General features: G+C 37.3%; 4 protein-coding genes across 4 annotated transcripts; 2 read left to right on the top strand and 2 right to left on the bottom strand.

The window, feature by feature from the left end:
• The first annotated feature begins 257 nt into the window (after positions 1–257).
• Positions 258–10039, top strand: LOC114360246 (transmembrane protease serine 9-like). The gene is made up of 15 exons (XM_028314864.1): positions 258–331; positions 700–792; positions 1248–1332; positions 1579–1741; positions 3192–3397; positions 3987–4192; positions 4632–4689; positions 5071–5181; positions 5902–5981; positions 6066–6138; positions 6713–6875; positions 7061–7266; positions 7460–7665; positions 9150–9207; positions 9679–10039. The coding sequence occupies exons 1-15, from the start codon at positions 320–322 to the stop codon at positions 9798–9800; spliced, it is 1842 nt and encodes a 613-aa protein (XP_028170665.1). The 5' UTR covers positions 258–319; the 3' UTR covers positions 9801–10039.
• An 84-nt stretch (positions 10040–10123) lies between these two features.
• On the top strand, positions 10124–12938 carry LOC114360177 (chymotrypsinogen A-like). The gene is made up of 6 exons (XM_028314756.1): positions 10124–10210; positions 10381–10435; positions 10693–10855; positions 11148–11353; positions 11829–12025; positions 12634–12938. Exons 1-6 carry the CDS (start codon positions 10166–10168, stop codon positions 12805–12807), a joined length of 840 nt encoding a protein of 279 aa, XP_028170557.1. The 5' UTR covers positions 10124–10165; the 3' UTR covers positions 12808–12938.
• A 165-nt stretch (positions 12939–13103) lies between these two features.
• On the bottom strand, positions 13104–17204 carry LOC114360176 (acyl-CoA Delta(11) desaturase). Its single transcript, XM_028314754.1, has 6 exons — positions 16904–17204; positions 16598–16728; positions 15071–15276; positions 14421–14606; positions 13860–14055; positions 13104–13508 (listed from the first exon to the last, which is right to left on the bottom strand). Exons 1-6 carry the CDS (start codon positions 17157–17159, stop codon positions 13272–13274), a joined length of 1212 nt encoding a protein of 403 aa, XP_028170555.1. The 5' UTR covers positions 17160–17204; the 3' UTR covers positions 13104–13271.
• Positions 17205–17663: 459 nt separating this feature from the next.
• LOC114360178 (prostasin) lies at positions 17664–26000 on the bottom strand. Its single transcript, XM_028314757.1, has 11 exons — positions 25840–26000; positions 25152–25357; positions 22827–23029; positions 22176–22242; positions 21922–21966; positions 20140–20311; positions 19487–19695; positions 18830–19023; positions 18145–18202; positions 17817–17861; positions 17664–17737 (listed from the first exon to the last, which is right to left on the bottom strand). Exons 1-11 carry the CDS (start codon positions 25920–25922, stop codon positions 17664–17666), a joined length of 1356 nt encoding a protein of 451 aa, XP_028170558.1. The 5' UTR covers positions 25923–26000.
• Positions 26001–26912: the final 912 nt, after the last annotated feature.

The following is a 26912-nucleotide window of genomic DNA, read 5'->3' as shown; positions in this document are numbered from 1 at the left end:
CAGCCTCCGCAGCCACTAAGATGACGCCACCCATTTAAATATTTGCCCAATTTAATCTGAATCACGGAATACCGTTCACGATTTTCAATTAAATTAAATTGAGCTTTATGTGTTCGCATTTCAATAAGAGTATAATAAAGTTGTTATAATATCAACAAATTAGTTACTACTTATTACTTATATTTTTGGAAGTGTTAAAATTATCATTTAAATTATTTGCCTTTAATTCTATCTATGAATAAATTTAAGGTGTTATGACTTAATTTCGTACAATACTATTGTGTGGGATAGGACACCATTGATGTTACTTGCTTGAGCAATGTCCAGTCCAGTAAGTTTGGATAAAAATTTAAAAGAATCTTTTCAATGTAACAATCATGTTTTTTTTGCATTTGGACAATATTGTCCAAATATATTTGACAATAAGTCATCATAACTGTATCGTGGCTGCATGGAATTTATTATTCGAAATGTTCAACGTACAGTTGTATTCGGGGTCCAGTCATACATGCTTGTGTCTGAGGTTTTTAAGTTTTTAATTGATTAATTTTCAATAGCTTATTTAATTTTATGTTATTTTATTACGTGATCTTCGAGCAGCATTTTATGCGCCCTATAACCATAAAGTACGTCGGGAAACAAAAAATGAGTTAGTGTATTGAAAACATTGAACCCCAAATACATGAACTTTCTTTGTAGGCTCATAACAGTGAAGTGTCTCAAACGACAAACATGTGGTGGATTTTCTTGTGTTTGTTTATGTGTTTCACGACAGGATTAAATATAAACAAGGTAAGCTTTATTGTTTTTTAGATTATTAGTTAAATGTTAATGTAACTTCTTTATCAGCTATGCAACATTTTAATAAAGCAAACATTCTCAGTCTATATTTTAAATATCAGCGACGACATTTATTATATACCTACTGTGTTTGGAATAATTACACCTAGGTACTTATTATTTGGTACAAAATATGTTATTGGTAAATATTAATTGGTTGATTAATGTCGATCTCTAGATTAATGAAATACGTAGTAGAGTCGTGGTAGAACAGCTAACCTGACATAACAACTTTATAACTAAGATTAGATATCAATAAACTATAAACCTGTTAAGTTTACATTACTATCTAGATTTACCATAAAATATACGAGTATTAGAACAAATACACAAACATTGTTCTTGCAGTTTGGGTGCAATAAAAAATAAATAAAAATCACAGTTAAGTTCTGATTTCTGTCAATTAGGATGGGTTACAATTTACTGAAGACTCATACACATTGCCTTCGTCAGTCCCAGTTCAGAGGAGTTTGCCCCTTTGCCGAGATTGCAGTAAGTGATTCATCCTTTTTTGTATTCTACCTCTCTCCTACAGTTACAAGGAAAATAATCTTCGTGGAATTGTTATTTACGTAATATTTGCTTACTTATGCATAAAAGTAGTTTTTTATCGGCGACTGCATACATCACGGATCACGAGCTTTTCTAGAGTCTGGTAATCTTTTAATGAGTTAAGATAGTATTGACATGAATTGTGCTAATACAAAACACTGTAGCCCTTTACTGATATTTTAATAGGTTGTGGCGAACGCAACGAAGAACCGAGGGTAGTCGGAGGTCTGGGGTCCAGTGTGAACGCGTTCCCCTGGCTGGCCAGGCTTATCTACCACAAGTCCTTCGGCTGCGGCGCGTCTCTCATCAATGACAAGTATGTCATCTCGGCTGCACATTGCATTAAAGGGTAAGTACATAAAGCTTCTTACTTAAACCTTAACAAACGTCAACAATCTGTCAAGTTTCATACAAAAAACAACAGTCAAAGTTACGGTCAAAGTTAGGTGGTGCAACTCAGCCTAACTGTACATTAATAAATAACATTGCTTTAAGTTTTTAGCACATTCACCTGCATGAAAACAATAAGTTACTTTACATAGTGGACAATTGACTACTTATGAGCTCTTTAAAACGCGACTCTACCAAAGGTTTTCTATGGCAAAGGACTATTAATTTAATCATTATTTTGGGAACTTAATCGACTGACACTTTAATGATTCCAAAGAACTAAAATTTTAATTTTACAGCCAATTGAAAACTACCTGATTTCAGGGGTAGATTCTTTAAAGAATTTGTGTCTAGAATAATTCCAGGCCTTGCACCTGATTTTATTTTTATTTCGCAAAAAAGTAAGTAACTTAGTATAGTTCATAGATCAAATAAGTATTGCGTTGCGCGTACGTCGCGTCAACCTTTGGACCGCATCCTTAGAAGGAAAGTCTTGGAAAGTTTATCATGCATGGATATCTTTTGGCAGCCGTACATATTTACGTAACACGTTCGTAGTCTATCGTATGGATACAGGATTCGTTTTCAAACTGGTACTGCAGTCGATATCATAATGAGCTTACGGTATCTTGTAGCATATAGAATAAAAATGTTCTTAGAATCGTAATTTTGGAATCCTTACATTATATGTTGTAATTTTGATAGGAGAAAAGTAATGTGAACTGATGAGCTTAATTGTAGGTGTTCGTATGTAGGTATTACAGAAACAGGTAAAGGCTGGGTTGCACCATCTTACTTTGACTTTAACAAACGTCAAAATCTGTCAAACTCCATATAAAAAGCACCGGTTATCGTTATTGTTACGGTTAAAGTTAGATGGTGCAACTCAGCCTAATACTCGATGCAATTTTCAGGAGTGGAGGTTTTTATTAGTTGTTTTGATTATTTAGACCAATTTACAGGACAGATTGAGTTTTGTCTTATATCTTCAATCTTATAGAAATAAGTCCTGGGGCGTTGTGTGAGTTTACATCAAACTTTTTTTCAATTAGATATCGAGTGCGTTAAGAATCTATGAAAATTTTAGTTCTTGACAGTATCCGCTATGGGCGCTGTACAATCCGTCATACATTTAATGTCATTTTTTTACTCAGTCGTTATCGAATACGTTTGATGTAAAGTCGCACTAAGGCCCAGAACAGACGGTGAAACGCAACTGCAAAGAAACTGCAACTTTCTGATGATTCTTATGAATGAAACTGAAACTGAAAGTTTCAAACAACGGACGCTATAGCAGAAACTTAAATGCAACTCAAAAGTAACTAGCAGTTGCAGTTTCGTTGCAATTGCGTTTCACCGTCTGTACTGGGCTTAAGCCGCCTGATTAAGTATTTTCAATATACCCTCAGATTCATGTGGTTCATGTTCCGAGTGACTTTCGGGGAGCACGACCGCTGCGACACGAGCGTGCGGCCTGAAACGCGGTACGTGGTGAAGATGTACGCCCACAACTTCTCGCTGACGGACCTCCAGAATGACGTGGCTTTGCTGAAGCTGAATCAACCCGTGACGTACTCGCACGCGGTCAGGCCGGTGTGCCTGCCGATTAATGAAGGTTAGTTTATGTAGGCTCCACTTATCTAAGTGTTCACTGAAAACTACATGCAAGAATGGAACAGAAATAATTTTATTGACACAAAAAGAATTATAACACAGTAGGCTTAAGACAAAAAACAAGTGTTGAAACATCCACGATTTGCTAATGCTTTTGTACGTAATGAATGACTATAACTATCTTTGTACTTTTCCAAAGATTTTGTAGTGTAGATGCCAAATTGTTTAGTAAGTAACTATTTAACACCAATAGGTACGATTAAACACCACTTTAATTACGCTTATAAATTAGAATTTGAAGTTACATTTGAATTGAATTTACTTTATTTATATTGATCCTTTATAAATGACTAGCTTTTGCCCGCGGCTTCACCAAAAGTAAAGTTTCATCAAAATCCGTTTAGTAGTTTTTGCGTGAAAGAGTAACAAACATCCAGACATCCAAACTTTCGCATTTATAATATTAGTAGGATACTCTTCAAAACAAATTCTTTGTTTCAAATACCATTCATATAATAAAATTTCAAGGCATTTTCATGTGTTTACCTACCATGATGTCGTTTTTTACGAGCCTTAATTTTTTTTTCTAGCAAAAACATATGTAGGCGCTACAGCCATTGTAGCCGGGTGGGGTGCCACAGGGGAGAGCAAGAACTGGTCGTGTTCCTTACTCCAAGCCGACCTGCCTGTGCTGAGCAACCAGGACTGCCAGGCGACCAGCTACAACGCCTCCAAGATCAAGGACGCTATGATGTGCGCGGGTTACCCTGCTACTGCGCATAAGGACGCGTGCACTGTGAGATATGCTATACAATATTATAAATTTTATTGCTAATCCTACATTCATACATCCTACACTCTCACTTAACATCTAAATAATGCATCTCACTTAACATCAGGTGAGATTGCGGTCAAATACATGCCTAATTATTATTACTGATGGGATTGCTACCATCAGATCGGAAACTCAAAATTAAGGTAGGTACATGTTAGCAATAACGTCAGAAATAATAATAAGTTTAAAACGAAATACTTGCCTAGTTCGGCATAAAAAAATCTTATTGCAAAATTCTTCAGCAAAGTCGTTATTGAGAACATCAAAAGCACAAAAACATGTAGATAAGTAATCCATATATCGGACAATGTAAATAAGCCCGTATTATTCATAGGTCTTTGTAAAAAAACGAATTCAATGAAAAATTTAAGATAAATTAGTTTCATTCTTGTTTCTGCAGGGTGACAGTGGAGGGCCATTGATAACAGAAAACGAGGACCACGCATACGAGTTGATAGGTAAATACATTTGCTTGAATTACCTTATATTTAAGTGGTACATTAAATAAAGAATAACTTTTGCTAACTGACAAAAATATTATGTAATTTCATTAAACTAAGACTGAGTTGCACTACCTTGTTTTAACCATGACTTAGCTTTGGCGATAACCGGTGTTTTTTGTATTGAGATTGACAGACTTTTGACGTTTGTTAAAGTTAAAGTAAGATAGTGCAACCCAGCCTCAGGGTCAACTAAAATTTTAATAACAAAACACTCAACTGAAGAATTTCATTGAAACAATTTAAAGTTTTTTTTGTAAGAACCATCTCTTCCACAGAAGTGATTTAAACTGTGTGATCATTTCATATTGCTCATTATAATATTTCTTCATATTATAGGGGTAGTGTCATGGGGATACGGATGTGCAAGGAAGGGCTACCCTGGCGTGTATACCAGAGTGACGAAATACCTGGACTGGATCCGGGACAACACGCAGGATGCGTGCTACTGCAAATATTGAATATTAGTTTAAGAGCTTAGGTGCTTACTGTAACCTCGCTAAAATCAATTTATAATGCCATATTAAATATAATGTAAGGCAATAAGTTTATTATTTCCCTTACCTTTTATTACATGCCTCTTTTATAATATGCCTTATTACATGGTAATTCTAATCCATTCGATATCCATAAACGTTACCAATACCTGTTTGTAATAATATTAAAAGGGCTGTGTTTCTGAATAAAGAAAAATAAAATAGGTATAATTTGAACTATGGTAGAGTCTGTTACCTATACGCTGATTTGTCGCGAAATAGCGAAGTGAACGAGTATTACTGTAATGCCCGTTTTCACCATCAATCCCTAATTTTTAAGTGATCCCTATGAAATCAAAATTGTTATGTGTTACCATAGGGGTCACTTAAAAATTAGGGATTGATGGTGATAACCTAAATAGCCGTTACGTATGTTAACATCATCAGAGTAAAAATGTTAGCAATGATCTTAGCGCTTACAAAGAAGGCCTAGGTTTATAGCAATGCAAATAAATAGAGCCTGCATGCTATAGCCTACCCGCGGTCGAGTGCAATGCTCCCATCTCGCTCCCGTTGCACTTTACTTCGGATCTCAGATGCACTAGTGCATTTAGAGTCTGCACAGATTTCATAGTTCCTACAACGAATTTAATTTCTTTCTTCCCTGTGTGAGTCTCATCTTGAGATTTCTGATATATTGTGGAAACATATGAAGAAAGTGCTTCGAAGATGTGGAAGGCGATTATAGTGGTGTTGATATGTTTTAGCTTCTTCGTAAGTACCAATTTCAAAGTGAAGTGTGTCCATACTTTAACCAAATGTAGGTAGAGTTTTGTATCCACCGGTTTTATTGTTTAGGTGAGAGCTGAGAATGTGACGACAAACATTGATAATGATGTAAAAATTGAGGAAAAGCGGACGTGTAATTGCCGTAAGTACCGATTTTAAATTGTCTATTTCTTGAATTATTTATATTACCTACCTGCTGATTATTCATTCAGGATGTTGATTTTAAAGTGTGCATCATTTAAACCAATGATATCATCAACATAAACAACTTTTACTGGGGAATAACCTTTAGTGAATCTTTTTTGCGTAAGTATTTGAATTACATTCCCCTGGGTCCCCATATTTATGAGCACATTTGCCTTGTAAGCTGGTATCCAAAACACATAATACAATACGAAGGTATACAAGGTATGTTACAAGTTTGTGATATCCAATCACATTTGTGAGACTTAAAGGTTTGTTTCAAAAGCTTCTGGAAAGACTTAGGCTGGGTTGCACAATCATACTTTGACTTTAACAAACGTCAAATATCTGCCAAACTCCATACAAAAACCACCGGTTATTGTTAAAGTGACGGTCAAAGTTAGGTGGTGCAACTCAGCCTTACTGAACTTTAAAGTTGAAAGATAACAAAAAAAAGATTAAGTAGATAAAGACTGCTAAATAACACATTATAATAATGAAAATAATAACACCATTATTAATGTGCTGTCCAGGATGTGGCGAAAGGAACGAAGCGTCCCGGATAGTGGGCGGTGTAGAGACCGCGGTCAACGAGTTCCCCTGGGCCGTGAGGTTGTCCTACTTCAAGAAGTTCTACTGTGGGGGCATGCTCATCAACGACCGCTATGTGCTTACCGCGGCACACTGTGTTAAGAGGTGAGATACTTTCTGTTGGTAACCGTTTCTCTATCAACAAAAAATTGATGTGGTAGTAACCCATCTTTTATTTTATTTACAAGTCACAAACACGTGTTTATCTGGCTATTATTGAATCAGATCGATATCCATGTGGGCTTACATACATAATGCTTTTTGTCATAAAATACTGTATTCTTTTTCAGTTTCAACTGGTTCATGATCAAAGTGACTCTAGGCGAGCACGACCGGTGCAACGCCACCCGGCGACCTGTCACCAGGTTTGTCGTGGAAATGGTTGTCCACAACTTCACCTACTCCAATTTTAAGGATGACATAGCTCTGCTGAAGTTGAACGAACCAGTCAACGTCACTGATACTGTCAAGCCGATTTGCTTGCCTAAAGATGATGGTAAGGAGTATAACTTTTCAATATTCCATAGATTAACTATGATTATCATAAATATAAAGGTAGCAGGAAGGTGCTAGTTGCAACTAACTTATTGGGGGAGGCCTATGTTAAGCAGTGGACGTAAAATAAAAATGATACCGAATTTGTCTATAACAATTAGAATTTCCGAACATTTTCCACATTTTTCTTTCAGGACAAACGTACGCAGGTGTAAAGGCAATTGCAACAGGCTGGGGTTCCTTAACAGAGGAGAAGAATCATTCCTGCAAGCTGATGGAAGTGGAGGTCCCAGTGCTAAGCAATGACGAATGCAAGAAGGTCAAGTACATGCCTAACATGATTGCTGACACCATGCTTTGCGCTGGCTACCTTAAGGAGGGCGGGAAAGATACTTGTCAGGTAGAGTTTATTTTATTTTGGTTTTCTCTTTGTTTCGAGAAGTTAGGGACTTTGTAAAATAGAGGACGTGAGAGTGGCATCATCATCATCATTATCATCATCATCATCAGCATTTTAGCCATAGGACGTCCACTGCGGAACATGGGCCTTCCCCAATGATTTACATAACGACCAGTTGGTAGCGGACCTTAATGAGGTCGTCGGCATAATTGGAGGATTTGGAGGTAATTTGTCTTGATAATTAGTAAAAAAGTAAGTGAATAGTCATAGTAAATATTATTAATATTTGAGAAAACTTAACGGTTCAGTGGGTAAGATATCTAACGATTGAAAATTTATGGTTTGCCCGTATACGCACTTATACTTAGGTAGGGGAGAGTGGGGTAAGACGGGGTCCTTAACGTTTGATGGTAAATAAAATTGACCGTAAAGAGTTTTATTAATTTGTTTTATTCTTATAATCTTCTTCGATAATCAGTCTTCATTGTTAATGTGTAATTTGGCAGTCTAATCAACATAATAAAATTTAAAAAACAAAAAGTAGAAATACACCCTTATCCCCATCATGCCCCACCCCTAGGGTAAGATGGGGTACCCCCGTGGGTAAGATGGGGTACCAATAAGAGAGCAAGATGGGGTATGGCAGCAAACGACTATTTACTGTTAACAATGTTAACAAGTGGTATCTGCATCTTCGTCATCTAAACCTGCACAGCTGCAGTAAGCCCATTTGCCGCATGCTGAACAAGCAACCCAGCCTTCATTTGAGTCCAAATATAGGCCTTTACAATACAAACAAGGTGTATTTTCAGTATTGCTGTCACTAGTCTCGTGTAATGATCTATTCTTAGCCCCTAAGAATAGATCATTATTATTTTCTTCTTTGTTACTCTTTTCTCTTTAGTTGCAGGTTTTTTTTGACATTTTTTAAGTTCCCTCAACTCTTTTTTTTGCTGTTTATCCTCTTCCGCTTCTTTCTTTTTCTTAATCTTTTTTTTTATAATTTCTCACCATTCTAGAATAAAATAAATAGTAAAATTAGACATTTCTATGTCGCTTGCCTTCTTACCCCATCTTGCCCCTTAACACCTACCCCATAATGCCCCCGTATGCCAAATAAAATTTAAAAAATAACTGAATAAAACCAGTACGCAGCAATGAGGAAAACAAGTTCTTACCTGTTAGTGTTGTTATTTTCACATTTGATAACATTTAAATCAATTGCGAGGTGTTATTATTTACGGAAAATACACGCCCAATATAATATAGAAAAATCACTAGCTATTTAGCAAAAAACAGTTTTTTCCAGAAAACAAATCAAATGCGTGGTGTCGTTGTCCGCTCACTTCGATAACTGATTGCCGTAATGGCGGTGCGGCGTCAGGTGCTAAAACGATCTTGATTGGCTAATTCGTTCGCACTCAGGATCGGTCGCCCCGTCTTGCCCCCCACCCCGTCTTACCCCACTCTCCCTCTTTTTACAGGGTGATAGCGGTGGGCCTCTTTGTGCTGAAAGAAAAGATAACAAATACGAACTTTTAGGTATGTAATAGATAATATTTAGTATTTGGCAATCGAATCGTATTTTTTGACTAATCTAAACTTATATTTTTTGTACTTGTGGTATAATTCCCGTTACTTCCTACAGATAACTATGCTAATAAGCTTGTACAGGTCGATGCCTCATTCATCAAACATTGGGCTATTGTCTCCTATGTTTCATGCCATAATGTTTTTCCTTTTGAAAGCTAAAGCGAAGTGAATGCCTCTTACTGAACTGTCTATCTTAATATTATCTTAATAACACTTTTCTGGACAGTGAACTGCTATAGCGGCTGAGTTGCACTATCTTACTTTAACTTGACAGACGTCAAAAATCTGTCAAACTCCATACTAAAACACCGGTTATTGTTAAAGTTACGGTTAAAGTGAGCTGGTGCAACTCAGCGTTAAACTTCTATTGTGTCTGGGTTACTGTCCGGGAAAGTGTTAAGGTGGGTGTATATTTTCCAGGTGTGGTCTCCTGGGGAGTGGGCTGCGGACGTCCAGGGTACCCCGGGGTGTATACTAGGGTCAACAAATATTTGGATTGGATCCGAGAAAACGCCCGCCAAGGCTGCTACTGTTCAGACTAAGCACCATACCGACTACTATTTAATTTGCCATTGCAAACTCAATTCTATTGTAATCATTATTATAATGGAAAGATACCTTAATCGCAAATGTGGCCCTACTTGCCATCGCATACATTTAACTGTATTTCTTTTTTCTAATTTATTTCAGTAATTAATTACCTACTTTAGTATATTCTGTACCTTTAACTCTAGAAATTAAATTGCGAATAGATAAGTGAATGAATTTATTTGTCCTGCATAGAATGTGAATCACCATTTTATCGAAGTTTGGTAATTAGCCCGCATAATTAAGAAAATCTTACGTCAATGTTTTGGGTGTTAAATAAAAGGGAAATCAGTTACATTTTGGAAGTCACAGCGAAAAGATGCTTTTCCTACCACTGTTGTGTTTTGCTTTCTTACAAGTGCAGGTAATCATTTTATTTCATCTGATTGTGAAGTAACTAATTAAGTAATAAATTTTGTAATTCAAAGCTTTGATGACGTCGTTAGTGTTTTAACAAATGCTTAAGGCGGTTGGTGGTTCTTTAAATCTGACACCAGTGTCAGTGTTTGTGACATTTCTTTTGTTGGTTTTCAGAATGCCACTGCATTATTTGATTTTCTCTTGGGAAGACAGAAAATCTGCGTCTGTCGTAAGTTCAGCTTCTGATCTTCGTTCGTTTCAGCCGAAAGACGTCCACTGCTGGACAAAGGCCTCCAACGATTTCCACAAAGACAGGTCCTGCGCCACTCGCATCCAGGCACCTCCCGCGACCTTCACCTCTTCTATCTGCTTTAGTTTACATTTAATTTAATGAAATTCAATATTTTTTCCACTTTGTCTTTGTTCGCTGTTTCGTAATGTTTCTTTCTTTCTTTCAAAATAAGGATAATTACTTAATTCTTTCAGGCTGTGGCATACAAAGACCAGTTACTCAGAGCTGGCTGAGTCGCGACTCGGTGTCTCCGAACCAGTACCCTTGGTTAGCGGCGGTGGAGGTTGGCTCAAGATACATTAGCGGGGTCTTATTGTCTGACTCACATATCGTGACCGCTGCGTCTCCTTTGTATGGGTAAATATCTAACCTTTTCTATTTATTTATTGTACCCTTTAATAAAATGGTCTTTTCTTAAAAGATATCTTTGTGAGGAAAACTCAGTGTGGTTTGCCACTTAGCCGATGATTTGATGATAATGCTTTTAATATTTTTACCAGTCCATTACTTTTCTTTGCATAACAAGTATTGTTTTAACTTTAAAGATTATCATCCATCATCATATTTGAAATTGTATCGTCAACAATACAGTTATGTAATGTAAAATTAAATAACTCTATTTATTTTATTAATAATACTTTGCTTTCAGAGTATCAAGCAGTGAGGTGACCGTGACTCTCGGCAGTCGCGATCGCTGTGGCTACGGCGATGACACCAGCAGCCACGGTGCCGACTCAATCCTCATCCACCCCAGCTACTCAACGACCACCAGCGACAACGACATAGCGCTGATCAAGCTGAGGAACAAGGTCTCCTTCACTAACCTCATCTCTCCTGTTTGTTTGCCTATTATTGGTAAGTGACATTATACTACAATACTACTAGTACTAGCTACGGCGCCGACTCAATCCTCATCCACCCTAGCTACTCACCTACCACCAGCGACAATGACATAGCGCTGATCAAGCTGAGGAACTCGGTCTCCTACACTAACCTCATCGAGAGATGCATCGGACCGAGAGCAAACAGGAAATGTTTGCTTGCCTATTATATTGATAAGTGACATTTTATTACGACACAACTAGCCACAGCGCTGACTTCTAGACTAGACTTTTAAAACCTTTTAAAACCTGTCCCTTTTTTCTCTGAGAGAAAGAGAAATAGGGTTCAGACTTGATGGCCAATACAACGTGTGCTTTATTCAATCGTAGTCGCTTCATTATCATTATCACAATGATTTGCACAAAGTCACGGTCACAATAAGTTTGTAGTTAAGTAAGTAGTTAATCATTTAACTGACAAGTAGTTAACCATTTAAATATTTTTATAGGATCAGACAGATCAGGAAAAGTGGCTTCAGTTGCCTCATGGGGCAACTATTCGAGTGGCTCCAGCTGCTTGCCGAAGGTGGCGTCTTTGCCGTTATTGTCGTCAGATACCTGCCTCACCAGCTCCATCAATGTCTCCATGGTGACGTCAGACAAAGGCTGTTTGGGACCCGCTGGCACTACAAGTGTTATATGCAGCGTAAGTGCACGTTATTACATTTTCATTAATTTCAATATTTCTCAGTCTATTTACTTAAGATTCAAGAAGATTCACATTTTGTTGATTAAGTTTAAATTATTTTTTGATTTCAATCGATTTTTAAAACAATGTTATCCATGATAAAAGTTTTGTGCTATTGGTAAAAAAATCCTATCTATAAATTGAACTTGTTGTTGTTGTTGTTGATTAAACAAGTTTCGTTGTTAAAAAAATTGTCAAGTTCTAACACTTCTTCAACTTGCTCCAAGTGATTATATTTAAGTGTGGAACATTAAGATACTTAATTGGTTTTCTACTGGAATTAAATTATTCATTGAATACCTAAAGGCGATGTTAAGTTTCTTTGTAGCTATGTGCTCTTCAAATATATTTTTTTGTCTATTTCAAACCACAAATCTCGCACAATGGCAAAATAAAGAGGCTAATGCCCGTTTTCACCATCGATCCCTAATTTTTAAGTGACCCCTATGAAAAAAAAAATCCTGTTATGTGTTACCATAGGGTCACTTATAAATTAGGGATTGATAGTGAAAACGGGCATAAGTGCCGTATTCAATTTCCCTGCAAAACTAATCTATTTCAAACAGGATGACGTCGGCGCTCCAGTGATGACGCAATTGCTGAAGAATGGAGCATTTCGTCTGGTTGGGATCATATCTTCTGCGTCCTGTGAGCAGGAGACCACTCCTCTGTATACCAGCATAAGTTCCCATGCCGCCTGGATCCGCCAGCAGATTCGTTCGGATTGCCAGTGTTTCTAATTTTGAAAATTATTTTGAAAATTAAAAGTCAAAAACGGAGCATCTGATTGTTGTACTAAATAGTTTTTCATTCAAATATAATTTATTTGTTTCTATCATGATATTAAAAGGCACAATGACAGACGATTTTCCGTTAGTAAAAAAGGATATAACTTTTTTATTATTTATTGTTTTGAACTAAATATATTTATAAAAATTACTGATTATTAGGTTTTTCATCACAGATTATTAAATCTTGTATCTATTTATCAGTATTTAATTACTACATTAAAATCTATAATATTTCAGTACTATACCTACTTGAGTACGAGTCCTTAAATTATCATCACTACAACCCCTGAAATCATTCTTATTATGCAGAACAAAACAAAATAATCACTTAATGAGATAAAACAAACGGTGCTAAGATAATTTTAATTCTTAATTTCTATATCTATAATAACATTCAGGCTTTGCAATCTACTTTACTTGGCAGATCCAATATATCTTCTTACTGTGACATTACTACAGTCTAAAATATCTTTTTCGTGGTAAAGTGGAAGGCCTTCAAGCCTCAAAGTGGCTTCGGGATCTGGGAAGGTAGTCGTGAAACTAGGGTTCAATGGGTGCAACAGACCTAGCGCCTTGACTGAACATTTTGCCTCTTCACTACCGAGTTCGAAGTGGGTTCCGTCACCAGCCCGGTTGATTCTGTTTTTGATCTGCAAAAAAGAAGAAATTCTTTTGGTTCTTTGATGGAGACACATCAACGATTTCTTGTCTAAAGTCGGGTCCAGACGGGTGTAACGCGTAATGGAATGTATCATGTAATGTAATGGAAATACATATTATGGGGCAGCATTTTACATGTAATGCTCGTAGTGCCGTCCGTAGAATTCGTATAACATTACACGGTACATTTCCATTACGCGTTACACTCGTCTGGACATGGCTAGGTAAACGCTATATCACGATAAGACTGCCTTAATGATTTGTGCCATCTTGCTGATTTTTTTTTACATAAATGACATCAAATGTCGTTAAGATTTCAAACTACTATTTTTCGAACTTACCATTTCTGGAGACGCTTTCTTCAAGTCAGAAGCAAGCCCAACCATCTCGAAGAACTCGATGTACCTGGCAGACCAGTTGAAAAGCGTTGACAGTTCCGCCGCTTTGTAGTCCCATGGGAACGCATGGTGGTAGTTGTGCCACCCTTCACCTTGGGAGATGAATGAGACAAACCAAGACTCTACAGGCTGGAGATTCCTAAAAAAGTCAATTATTATCATTTCGACTATTTAATTAAATTAACATAAATATTTGGTGAGAAAGATCAATATAAATATAAACAAGTACTTATCTAAAAATGAGACTATGCATGCATAAACCGAAGGAACACTGACCTAAGTTTCTTACTAATTTTATTTCGAAGTCTGTGCAATTTCTATTTTGTGCTCTAACCGTGTCTTATAAACACATCTCAAATTATTGTCTCTATTATTGTCTAAGATAATTGCTATTATATTGCGTATGTAGGTACTAATTAGGTTGACTGAATCTAAAGGATTATTTTAGATTTATCTACTCGAAGAACATTGGTATACATTGGCATGTATTTTGTAAGTACTTACTTGTCATACGGCCTGGTGCCATATAGATGAGCGGCGCTGTTGACCAACCAAGTCCCATTCAGTTGGAGGATGTACCTCATGAAGTAACACACCAGAAATGACTCCAGCCATGGCTCGTTGAAGTAGTACACGGGAATCGCCACGGGTATGTATATAGCGAATAATATGTACAAGGGGTAGTAGTATCTGTAGGACATGGAAAAAATATGAGTTTGATCGAAAGAGTTTACAAAGAGGCAAGTGACTTTAGTAGTAGGCGTTTGTGTTGAATCCATTTGGGATAATAATACATACTCGTATAACCTACTTACTGATGTCACCAATTACAGAAATTGATTTTTTTTGAAGTTTCAACATAGTTCTCAGAATGCGGGTTTCGCATCTGAAAGCCATCATTAATCAAGGTTCAGCATTAAATATTGTAGTGTTACGGGACTATTCCACCTCTCGTTCCCACCGCTGTAACTCCTACGTAGCCAGGGTCTACAGCTTGACCGCCAATAAAAATCCAACCAGTGAAGGTCAAGTTTGTCCCGGGAAAAAGTTAAACTGTCATTGGACGCGCAACGAAATTAATCAGAAGAACATAGGAGGAGTTCGACTTCCCTCCAGTGCTAAGTGTATTCTAGTTTTAGTAAAAAGGAAATTACTTTTTCTGGAACATGACCATCCAGTCAGCTTGCAGGTCGCTCAAGTCAATCCTCTTGCCGAGCTCGATGACGTACGGATGCTTCTTGGTCATCAGCCATCCGATGTGGCTAAAGAAGAAGCCTCGCTTCGCGTTGTGAGGGTCGGCGTCCGTGTCTGAGTAGCGGTGGTGGAGGCGGTGGTCGCGGCACCAGATGAACATGGAATTCTGTTAAGACGAGATTACATAATTCATCACCATAATATTCTATTTCCACCTCTCGTTCCCACCGCTGCAACTCCTGTGTAGCCAGGATCTACAGCTTGACCGCCAAAAAAACCCAACCAGTAAAAGTCAAGCTTGTCCCGGGGGAAAGTTAAACTGTCATTCGATCCGCAACGATATTAATGCACTCCTGGATGACTACCCTCATCGTGACATAAGTATTTGCGGACCCTTGGCATAAAATATTGTCTACTTGCCAATCCTTTTGTGAGCAGTGTTCTCTTTAATCTTTAAGGTATTGTTATTGTGTTTGTTGTTACCTAACTATTTAATTACGTAATAAGGTATAAACCTGTGTAATTAAAATAAATAAATTAATCAGAAGAACATCGGAGTTTGAAGTTAAGGTTCGAATTCCCTACAATGCATTCCCTTCCTCATCATCAGGTCAATAGTTTCGCAATTTACGAGAGGCAAATGGAGGATTTGGCCTGTGTACCTACCATGAGTTTACGTTAGGTGTGCTCGCTAGCGAAAACGTCAAAAATCTCTATGGAGATTTTGTTTCTTGAAAGTAGCCGCTAGGGGCGCTGCACAATATGTCATACAATTAATGTCATTTTTTTACGCAGTCGCTAGTGAGCACACGTAACGTAAACTCATGGTAAGCACACTGCACGCCCATAATGTCCAGACGGAATGGAGAGGCACATAATAATCCTGAATTAGTTGATATTAGATAATTATAAAAGACCAAGCCTGTGTCAATTTTATTTTAAAACACTAGCAAATTGAATCAACTAAATGAGAAAGAAACAGCCTTAGTATGACCGATTAGTGACAATGTATCAGTAGCCAATGCAATGTAGGCCAAGTGTAGTCGAATGATTTTGCATTAATTATGTATGAACAATGTACAAATAATTAGCTACGCGTCTGATTGAGTCATTTGTCTTTTCAGACATTTTTCATGGTAATGAATGAGCCTAACTTCTTCTACAAAGTACATAAGTATTTTTAAGTTACTCGACAACCCAGGGATGCGGGTGAATGTATTTGTGGAATACTTTTCGCCTTGATTAGACTATTTGACAACTTTCCCCAATAATTCGAAATCACATCTTTTTTTAAAAAAAGACACGTCTTCAGTAGTCTAAAGACTTAATTAATTTTAAATTACCTGTAAATTAAAATTTTTAGTTGCATTGCAATTGGAAAAAGTATTTTAATTGAGTTGACAAAATAGTGACTTCACTTCCTTGTGTTGCCATACAAAATCCATGAAAAGTCTAAGTAAAAAAGTCCCAAAAGTCCCAAACTTTACCTGGCCAGCCATAGTTTGCATGATGAGCAGCATAGCTCTAAGCGGTGGGGAGGCTTTGAAGGATCTGTGTGTGTACAACCGGTGGGCTCCAATGGTCACACCTTCACTGGAAAAATTCGCGATGAAGAATGCTGAAAAAATTGTTACATTAATTGAAACCGTTAATCTTTACAAATAATTAATTATAATAATACTAACATCACCAGTTTCAGATACATTACAAGAATTAAGTGAATACCATAATAGACACAAACATGGTTTAAAAGACAAAATTAAAAAGATACGGTCGATGAAATTGGTACTTACTCCATAATAAAGTCCTGAACTGTACTCCACCAGTAAACACGATGAACAGTCCCCAAAGAGCTAGCAAATGTAATACCAAGAAACCGATGGCATTCTTCCAAACTATCTCGTGCTTATATTTAAAATCCGTTCCAATATACTGAACGGTGAGTTCAGAGACTGATTTTCCATTTGACTGACACGGTTTTCCATTTGCCTTACCAGATTTTCCATTTGCCACACAAGGGCTCTCTGTGTGGATGTCAGAAGCTGCCATGTTTATTATCACAAGACCTGTTGAGGACTGTACTGAGAGTCCAAAAATAATTCAGTTTATAAAAGAATTCAGAGCATTGTTTGATAGTAGACAATCAAAGAAGTGGTTAGGCAACCGGTGATACTTGAACCTGTGACTCTTGATGCAAATGACAATGAATACGCTCTTGTAATTTGTAGTGTTAATTATAATTTAAATGCGATTTGATTGTTTGACCAAATTAACTTAATTAATATTAGGCTAACCTTCCTTTTCAAATTGCAAGTTTTGAAGAATAACACGTTTTTCTTTATTTTTTGTGGTAGAACGGTTCGTGATAGGGACGGGTTGGTGATGGGAAAGTCACTATAGAGCACTTCATGAAACAACATGGTGCTTTTTGTGTATTTTTACGAACGTGCTACGCCATGTTCAACATGTCACCTTGATTGTTAAAAAAATAAAACATCAATACAAATTATAAATATTTTTAGTAATTTAATATATCTATTACAATAATATTAACTAGTCGCAAGTAATCGCGTCTTTTGATTGCTGCCGTATCCAATCAATGTAATTGCTGACTTTTGTGTAAACTCCTAAAAGGGTAATAAAATATTTTATTATCATAATATTGAAGTTATTGCTCATGAAGTTTAATGCGAAATAGTAACTTACCAGGGTACCTAGGATCAGCACAGCCAATACCCCAAGACACAACGCCTGAGAAAATTGAGGTAGGTACGGATTTAGTAGAGCTTATTTACTAAGGGCCTTATTACAAAAATGGTGAACCCGAGATGAACACTGGTTTAAAATAACATTTCCCCAAAATGGAAATATAAATTAGAGTTTAATTATAGGCTAAATTTTTGTAATAAGGCGATATGAGTCTATATCACCACCTAAATACTGATAAAGTCCCTAATGTTATCTCAGATTTATCCTGACCATTTTTGTTTTACTGGCCTCAGAAAAGATATATTGTGCATCATCACTTTCTTACCTGCCTGTACATAACGACCACTATTTTCGAAGACCAGAAGTGGGCCTCCACTATCTCCCTGAAAATGATAAATTAAATCCGATACTTCCTTCGCATTGTATGTAGAGAGAGATATTTAGAATAGCGATTATTCAGGCAAATGCGTTAGTCATTTAATTACGTGTACTTAAGAGTTAAATTAGAAGTGTGGATTAAGCATCTAGAGCCTAGACTAGAGTCTAGGCCATTAAAAACCAAATAGCAACGTGGTCTTACATATCAAAGAGACCTTTTACAACATTAGTGTTGTGATATCGATTCTAATATCGTCTGGAAAAATCGTAGATTTCATCGTTGTAATATTAGCACTTTGCGCTTTTAACTTTTTATTTATTTACTCTATTCACTTTTTATTTGTGTTGTAATTATTTTTTTACTGAAGCCACCTCTATAGAAATATTCCACAAACATCAAGCTAGTAATAGTGTTATTTTTTATAGGATATGCAGAACTTCAAACATCCCTCAGTATCTATACTGTTTTCGCATGATTACCAACTAACTACTAATTAAAGATTTTTAAGCGGGCATGCTACGAGTAGGTATGTTTCAATGTTACGCTATATCAGTAGTGAATCATATCGCTCCTTCCTTTGCACAACTCTAACCCAGCAGTCATTTGTAAATTCTGAACGAGTGTTATTTACCTGGCAGCCGTCTTTTCCTTTGGAGAAAGCGCACATCATTGTGGGCTTAAGATGCTGTTTGAGTTGCGACTCCATACACTCTTGGTCTGAGAGTATACGGAGGAGTGCTTTGAGAAGAAACTTTGAGGAAGATTTCTCTACTCCCATTCTTCCCCAGCCTACGATTGTACCGACTCTTGATGCAAATTCTTGACCTAGGGTTAAAAAAGGAATTTTGAGTTAAATGTTCCTAATAGACTAGTTTACCCGGCGAACTTCGTACCGCCTATGTTCATCAGAAATATGTGGGATTCTAAAGGTGAATATTTTTCTAAACTGCAGTAGTTTCGGAGCCTATCCAATGCAAACAATGAATTGTCTTCTTCTTTATAACATTAGTGTAGACGAGAGTCTATTGTACAGGCATTCAGGAATACGGCATGCATTCCCATAAATGGTGAAATTAAAAAAAATAATTGCTTTGGCTCGAATACACAGTCATGTGTGAGAATTATGTTCGGTGGTTGGACTGCTTTCATTGACGGATTAATGAAATCTAAATTACTAAAATTAATTTACAAATTGCCATTTTCTAAAGCCTTAATACTTTTTGCTGCTGTTTTGCTAATTATTGACAAAGAAACCTTTTTAAGAATAGCTATAAAATACGTAACAAACCTGGTGTTGGCAGGCAAATCGGCACAATAGTCTGTCCGAACTCCACCGGTTCGTTCAGGGTGGCTACTGCGATGTCGTTCTCGTCGCGCACCGCGGTTGACGTGAACCCTTCGTGGATGACCACGTCAGATATGTTGCGGTGCGCCACGTTGTTGAGATTGTCAAGGTTGTCCAGCCCGATCAGGACTTGCATGGTTTTGAAGTTGTCCCTGAAAAGGTGATTCTTCTTTACCTTTAGGCTGCCGCGACACAAGCACAGCTTAGTGCAGCAGCCGCTAGATAAACAAACTGTAATTCTTTTGTTGGCAAATAAAATACTTTTTACTTTAAGTACTTTTACTTTTTTTTTTACCTTACTAAAATCACTTTAATTTCAACTGAATGATGTCTACAGCTGGAAAAAGGCCTACTTTACTAGACAACCGTTTCTGCGCTAACCAAATGCAGGAACAAGGCTTTAAGTTATGGCACTTCAGTGAAGAGAAGGCATACGACTTGAATACGACTATCGCCCACGGGTGGGGAGTACGGCGCCGTTCGGCGTCCGCCCACGATCCGCATGGACACCAGTATGTCCTATGGCTTTCCATATTAAGATGCAGCATTTCTATACCGTAAACAAGAATCTCTACAGCACATGCCTTCAGACTCACCATTTGAAGCAATGTCCTGCGCTAAGCACGTGCTTGTTAGTGATGATGGCGCCGCCGCAGTGCATCCGATTATTCTTCAAGATGGCCACCGTCCACGGGTGGGAGTGGGGTGCCGCTCGGCGACCGCCCACGATCCGCATGGATACCACTGTGTCTGAAGGCTTTCCACATTCTGTCGATGGAGGCAAAATTTTTTCAGCTTACTAGCGCAAAACTGAATGACATGATAGTAATTATTCATAAATGCTTTATTTAATAGGCGGAGATTTGTCAAAAATTTGCAGAGATGTAGAGTCAGAACATGCAAATTGGGTGGTCCATTGTCAAACATGTATTTTATTTAAATAATTTATTAAAGTATTTTAATTAGCTCATAATTGACAAACATGTAAGCAAATCAGTTTCATGAAGAAATAATAATGTGGTACCGAAGATTTTGATAATTTTTCATTAGTTCATTGTAGCTTAAACAGGGAAATGAAAATAACTCTGTAAAGTTACCGTTTAACTTTTAAGGATAGCCTGTATGAATAGTAGCTCTATGAAAACACAAATGGTCTCTACTTTTACGTTGGAAAGAAAGCTTAAACTGAGTAATATAGAGTTAACGCGCAAAAATAAGTTGAGAGGAGTGAAACTAACATTAAAACAATAACAAATGTTGCACTCACCACACTCGTGTCCGCGAGTTGACGGCACCTAAAAGAACATTACAATCCATACAGGTGTTTTGCATGAGGTCTTACTTAAGCCCAAGGCTACAAACCTGCGTCACGACTGCAAGGATGATCACAAGACTCAGCATTCTGCTACACACCACGCGCCGACCCATCGAAGTACACTCACTCACTACCGTATAGAAACGCAGAAATTATACACGCGATAATGTCCTTGTAAATTTCTCACGCTGGACGTTATAAATTTCATCTCGCAAATTTGAACTGCTTTTCAAAATGAAGTTTGATGCACCGCTAAGTTGAATCAATTTGTATTACAAATCGTTCTTATTAACACACAATATGTAACCAAGTATACTACTTAGTGTAATAATAAATACACAGTAATCACAATAATTTTGCAAAAATATTAAATGTCAACATACATAGGAATGTATAGAAATCAATCGTCATATTATATTGTTTGTTGTTTCCTTATCAGATGTAATAAAATAGCGATTTAGTAAGCGGTCACATGCACATAAAATTTGCACACGAGAAATTGTAAGTACCTATTACTTATTTTTAAACCATCATCTTGAGATTTGGACATAGAGGTATCGAATAAATTTCAAATCCCATTGCATTTTTGTTCCTGAAAACAAGACAGTCCTGAAAGTTTAAATAGTTATTGGGCTTAATGAAAAACATTACTTTATAATATCTTTTGTAATAAATGGATGTATCTTAACTCTATGAACTATTTTTTATTAACTAGTTTAAGCTCTAAAAAGTTTGTTTTACACACAATACGTCCCATCTTGAGTCTGCTGTTTTAACCAGGTAATGTATTTTGCTACAATAGTGTATACGCCTGTTGAAAAAATAACATAAAATTAATAAATTTGTTTATACCTGACTGCGCCTGAAGGAGGGTTATGTTTTAAATTAAATTCTCAGATTTTAGGGAAGATAGTCTTTATCGACTTCGACACCTTATCGATACAAATATAACGGAATCCATTAATAAGGAAATTATAAAATTTACTGAATTAAACGCGTCAAGAGACAGGTGATGTTATAATTTATAGGTAGGTATAGTGTCAAGGAAAAGCCCTTTACTTACCCGGGTAGTCTGGCATTGCGCAATCGATTCCCCATGAGACGATACCTGCGTAAAACAACGAAAATTCCGGCTCTACAATTTTCATGGAAAATTTCTTCATGATTCATTTGAAGGCAGTTTTCACTTCAGATTTGATTTAGTTTTATTTTCATATTATATCTTGCATTGTGTATAAGTAATTATGTATGTACTACATCCATGATAGGTATAGAATAATCCCACTAAGAATTCGTAAAATGAACGAAAAATCTTACCAACTTGATACCATTTTTTATTGTGAGTTTTCCGATTCGTTGAGAAAAGTGGTCCTCCGCTGTCACCCTGTAATAGATCAAAGAATATAGCAATAAGGTTTTAAAAACATGAATTCATACTTTAGTCGTAAATATTTTTTGTTCTCCGCTTAGTTAATACGACGTTGCTTGGATCGACCTGATATAAAGATACCACTCTTCAGAGGGCACAGTAAGACGTGTGGGTCCGATTGACCCAGACGCCTACATTAGGTCTTATCCAGCGAGAAAGATCCATTAATATGTAGGCAGTTCTTTTTCATGTACCGATAGAAGAAGTAAACTTGACTGGTAATGCATAATAAATGGTCTACTCCATATCATTTTGTTTTGTAACATTTTTGATATTTTCTAAAAAACCGCAACAAACAAATTGGACATGTATGTGACTATTCAGTGATGTTTATTTACAGGTCAAAGGAAACTAAAATATTAATTAAACTGGAGTTCACTTTGATCTCCCTGGTCATTTTATCCATGGGTGATCAAAAGACACCAAATTGATTTGATCACCCAGGTCATTTTATCCATGGGTGATCAAAGGACACCAAATTGACGCTTGGAGTCCACTTTGATCATCTGGGTGAGAATAGAACTAAAAAATGAGGCTACCTGGCAAGCATCCTTTCCAAGGCTGTAAGCACACATCATAGTGTCTGGGACGAGGTTGTCCCTGTATATCGATGACTTCCGACACCTCTCAGTGTCAACGATCTGCACTTTTGTCTCCAGAAGGTACCTTGAGGATGTCAACGCTCCTTGACGGGTCTTGCCCCAGCCAGCGACTGTTAGTGGCAGATTATGGAAGTCCATGTCTGTGAAGAAAAACATGGAGAAGGTAGATTAGCAATTTTTATGCTATTTAGCTAGGCGTAGTTATGAGACACCTAGCTAGGCGTAGGCTAGTGGAGTTTATGCGAATAGCGATTCTCCATCTTCCCGCCGATACTTAGCGAGATATAACGACATGATTACCTGAACATGCGGAGGTTTTAATGGATAAACTTGGAGTATGGGACTGATCCCTACACTGCAGAAATAATGCGCAAAGCATTTACTCAGCGAAAAAAAGGCATTTCGTGATACTCCTTTAGGTACAAATGCGAAAATCGTACTTTGCATTGATATTTTTTGACTTATGACTTCAGAAATAGAGACTATTAGAAAAATTAAATTAGCATACACATCTTTACTAATATGTATTATAAATGCAAAAGCAACTCTGTCTGTCTGTCTTGCTTTCACGCCTAAACCACTGAACCGATTTTGATAGTATAAAGATAGTTTGAGTCCCGGGAAAGGACATAGGATAGTTTTTATCCCGGTTTTTGGAATAGGGACGCGCGCGATAAAGTTTTTCTGTGACAGACAAAATTCCACGCGGGCGAAGCCGCGGGCGGAAAGCTAGTAAGAAAATAAAAGCAATCTCCAACATAACAAAATAGTTAATAATAAATGTAACAAATGGTAGAAGGAAACGGATTAAATCGAATTAGTTTGGCATTTATACTACTTTGATTGATTTGATAAGTTGAAAACAATCAGCAGGTAACCACGGTCCCTTTAAATATAGTTTTAAATTTAATTAAACAAATGAAAGCTTGGAATAACAAAAGTCAATCATCATAAAAAAGTTATAGTGGGATTAATACCGATGAATACCTACTTAGTTCTAAACTAGCACAGTTTGTAAGAAGTATAATTATAGGTAAGTTTTTGGCTTTATGCTAACGTGACAATTTTATAGTCGAGGGATTAGCTTTATCTAATGTTGACTTCACTCTACATGGACTCTATAACGCGTACTAGGTAATTATGACGAGAAAATCTAATAAGTTTCATTTTAGCAATATTGCGATCGAGAAAATAATATTAGGTTTTCCATTATAAAAGCTATTTTACACTATTATATGTATAAACTCGATTTAACCATGCAACCAAGCCATGATAATTGCTTGTAGTATGATGTGGTGAGTAATCTGTGGTAAATACGATAATACCTTAGCAATTCACTATCGTAAATAGCATGAAGCTATGTATTTTATTAGTCCTATTACGAGTAGAAAGTCAAAGAGCATACATAATAATAATATATTTTGCGACTAATTTTCTTTGAAACATTTTTCAACCATTTTTCCGATAGAGGGCCGGGCGGTGAATAGGTACGGATCATCTATGTAAAGCCAACCCAATGTTTTGCCCTACACAATCAACAAAAACATGTCAACATTCAACAAAAAAATGCACTACATTCGATGAATAAGGTAGGGTACTGGATATGTATTCACATCCGTACGGTGTCACTGCGCTAAGGTGCTATGGCAATTAGCTTAATTGTCGTGAAAGTCACATTATACATGCTTCACACATTATTAACAAGTGTTGGTATGTACCTAATTAGGTTGTGGTAAACAACATTTTTCCATTAGTATGTTGCTGTTTAACAGATTCATTTCACGACTGTATAGCGATTTAATATCCCTGACCCATGTGGATCGATTGACACGTGGAGGGAGGGTGACGAAGTAGTTGACAGAAAGATCGAGAATGCTTAATACTGACGTGATTAGGTAGGTAGTTAGCTTAACAGCAAGGCCACAAGATAACCTTTCAGGCATTCCTTCAGCTATACGTAGGACGTCTACCGCTAAACACAAGTCTCCCCCAATGTTCCAGTTTGGCCTGTCGGAGGCAACCAGGAGAGACTTCCAACCTATTTACTTCCTACCATACCTACGTAGAAAACCTCTTGGTTTGCTGATATTTCGCAAAGTCTCCTTCTGAAGTACCTAATGTTCTGCTTTATCCATTTCTTTCAACCATTTATTTTAATTAGTGCTGCTAACTTTATAAGCTACCTTAGCAAGCAATGTCCCAGAATAGATTTGTTAAAGTACGAGATGTGTCATTTGTAGGGAAATTATGATGTAAACGCACCTTCACTCGGCAAGCAGATGGGCCGGACCTTGTCAGAGAACCGGAGTTTCTTGTTGAGCGTCAGCACAGCTATGTCGTTGATGTCCCGGACAGCATTCGACGTGAACTGAGGGTGCTTTACGCCGTTGGTCACGCGGAGGGTGACGAAGGAGTTGTCAAGCCGGTCATGCATTCCCACATAGACTGCTAAGTCGCGGAAATGTACCCTGTAAACGATTTTGGTTCGAGTTCTGGTAGACCATTGAAGTATATTTTCTCATAGGGAGAGACGGCAATTTAACGAAATATTCGTATGGGTCATTACTATCAGATCACTTGTCTCTGCTACGCGAGCACGACTCTCTATATTTATCGGAGGCAAATGGAGGATTTTAGGTAATACATCACATATCACAATCCGGAAAGGGATCAACACCGTATCGCTTTTCGCGCGCTGTCAACTGCGAGGCGACGCGTCGAGGCGTTTACGTTACGGTTGCGGATAAGTGTTCGTTGCAGTACGGAGTTTCGCCTCGAGTTGATACGGTTACGATCAGTTTCCGGGTTGATAAGTTTGCTTCGTCCTTTAGCCTACACTCCATTTGTTGGCTAGATGGAAGCCTTATGTTCGGAAATTGGTTCTGGAAGTCGTCTCATTAGGGCATTCAAGGGATGAGCTGGTTGGGGTGGTCCTATTCTACATACTAACCCGAAAGTGATGCAGTGTCCAGCGGTGAGGATGTGCATATCTGTGATGATCGCCCCTCCGCAGTGCAGCTTCGGCCCCAGCATCAGCGACACCAGCCACGGGTATTCGTGTGGCTGGACTGTGGTGCCTCCAACTATGCGCCGGTTCTTGCCGGCTATACCACATTCTGTATAGAAAAATGATTCTGTATGGATAACTTACATCTCAAAAGTAAAGTTACACAAAATATAGATAGATCATGTTAACATTTCGAACTCTTTCGAAGTTAGTGAAACTAGAAAAAATCTCATTGGCAAAATAATTACATTTTCTTCTACATAAGTAAGTAGCCCTTTACTAAACCTTTCTAGAGATATATTGGTAGTATTGGTATCTAAGTAGGCACCTATGATCTTAATAGCATTAGCCTTAACCAAGTAATCGACGTTGATCTAAGAAATGTTTATCAGCTTGGAAAACATATTACTACTGATGCACAGTAAGTACCTACCTACAGGTGTGACGACCACTACCACTCTAGCAAGAATGTACTTAGCGACGAAGAAGAAGAAGTAGGCACTTACTTAAGTACATCCAGCAAATTACTTACCACACGAATTGTTTACTTTCTGTCCATGTACCTGTAGATATCAAATTAGTACAATGATAATTAAGTCCTACATGTATTCTTCAACCTATCGCTTAATTAAGGCTCCACTTACCGCTGAGCTTATAAGATAAAGTGCGACCCATAGCTGTCTCATTTTATAGACGTACATAGGATGAGGAAAGCTGAGAGAGTCGCCACCATCGTCAGCATAGCTGAAATGTTCTATTGGCCAATCAGTTCAAGAACAAATTCGAAAATTTTAATTAAAACCTCTTACTGATATGAAATGCCACTCGTGCGTGTTTTATGTTTCCGTTTCAATTTGTATTTGCAGCATGTATAAGTATTGTACTTACAGTATACCTAATACCTTCATTTTTTAACTGCGATTTATGTTATGCTGCCATAATGCATTATAATCAGTTCCATTGCTAAATGCATCTTGTTCCTTAAACAGCGTCCGGGTGCAGTGAACAACAGTAGG

This window comes from Ostrinia furnacalis, unplaced genomic scaffold, assembly GCF_004193835.3.
Source record: "Ostrinia furnacalis isolate ACB-3 unplaced genomic scaffold, ASM419383v2 OfSCF4915, whole genome shotgun sequence".
Taxonomy (NCBI): Eukaryota; Metazoa; Arthropoda; class Insecta; order Lepidoptera; family Crambidae; genus Ostrinia; species Ostrinia furnacalis.
The sequence above is the reverse complement of the archived record's forward strand: the minus strand, read 5'-3'. Positions and strand labels throughout refer to the sequence as shown.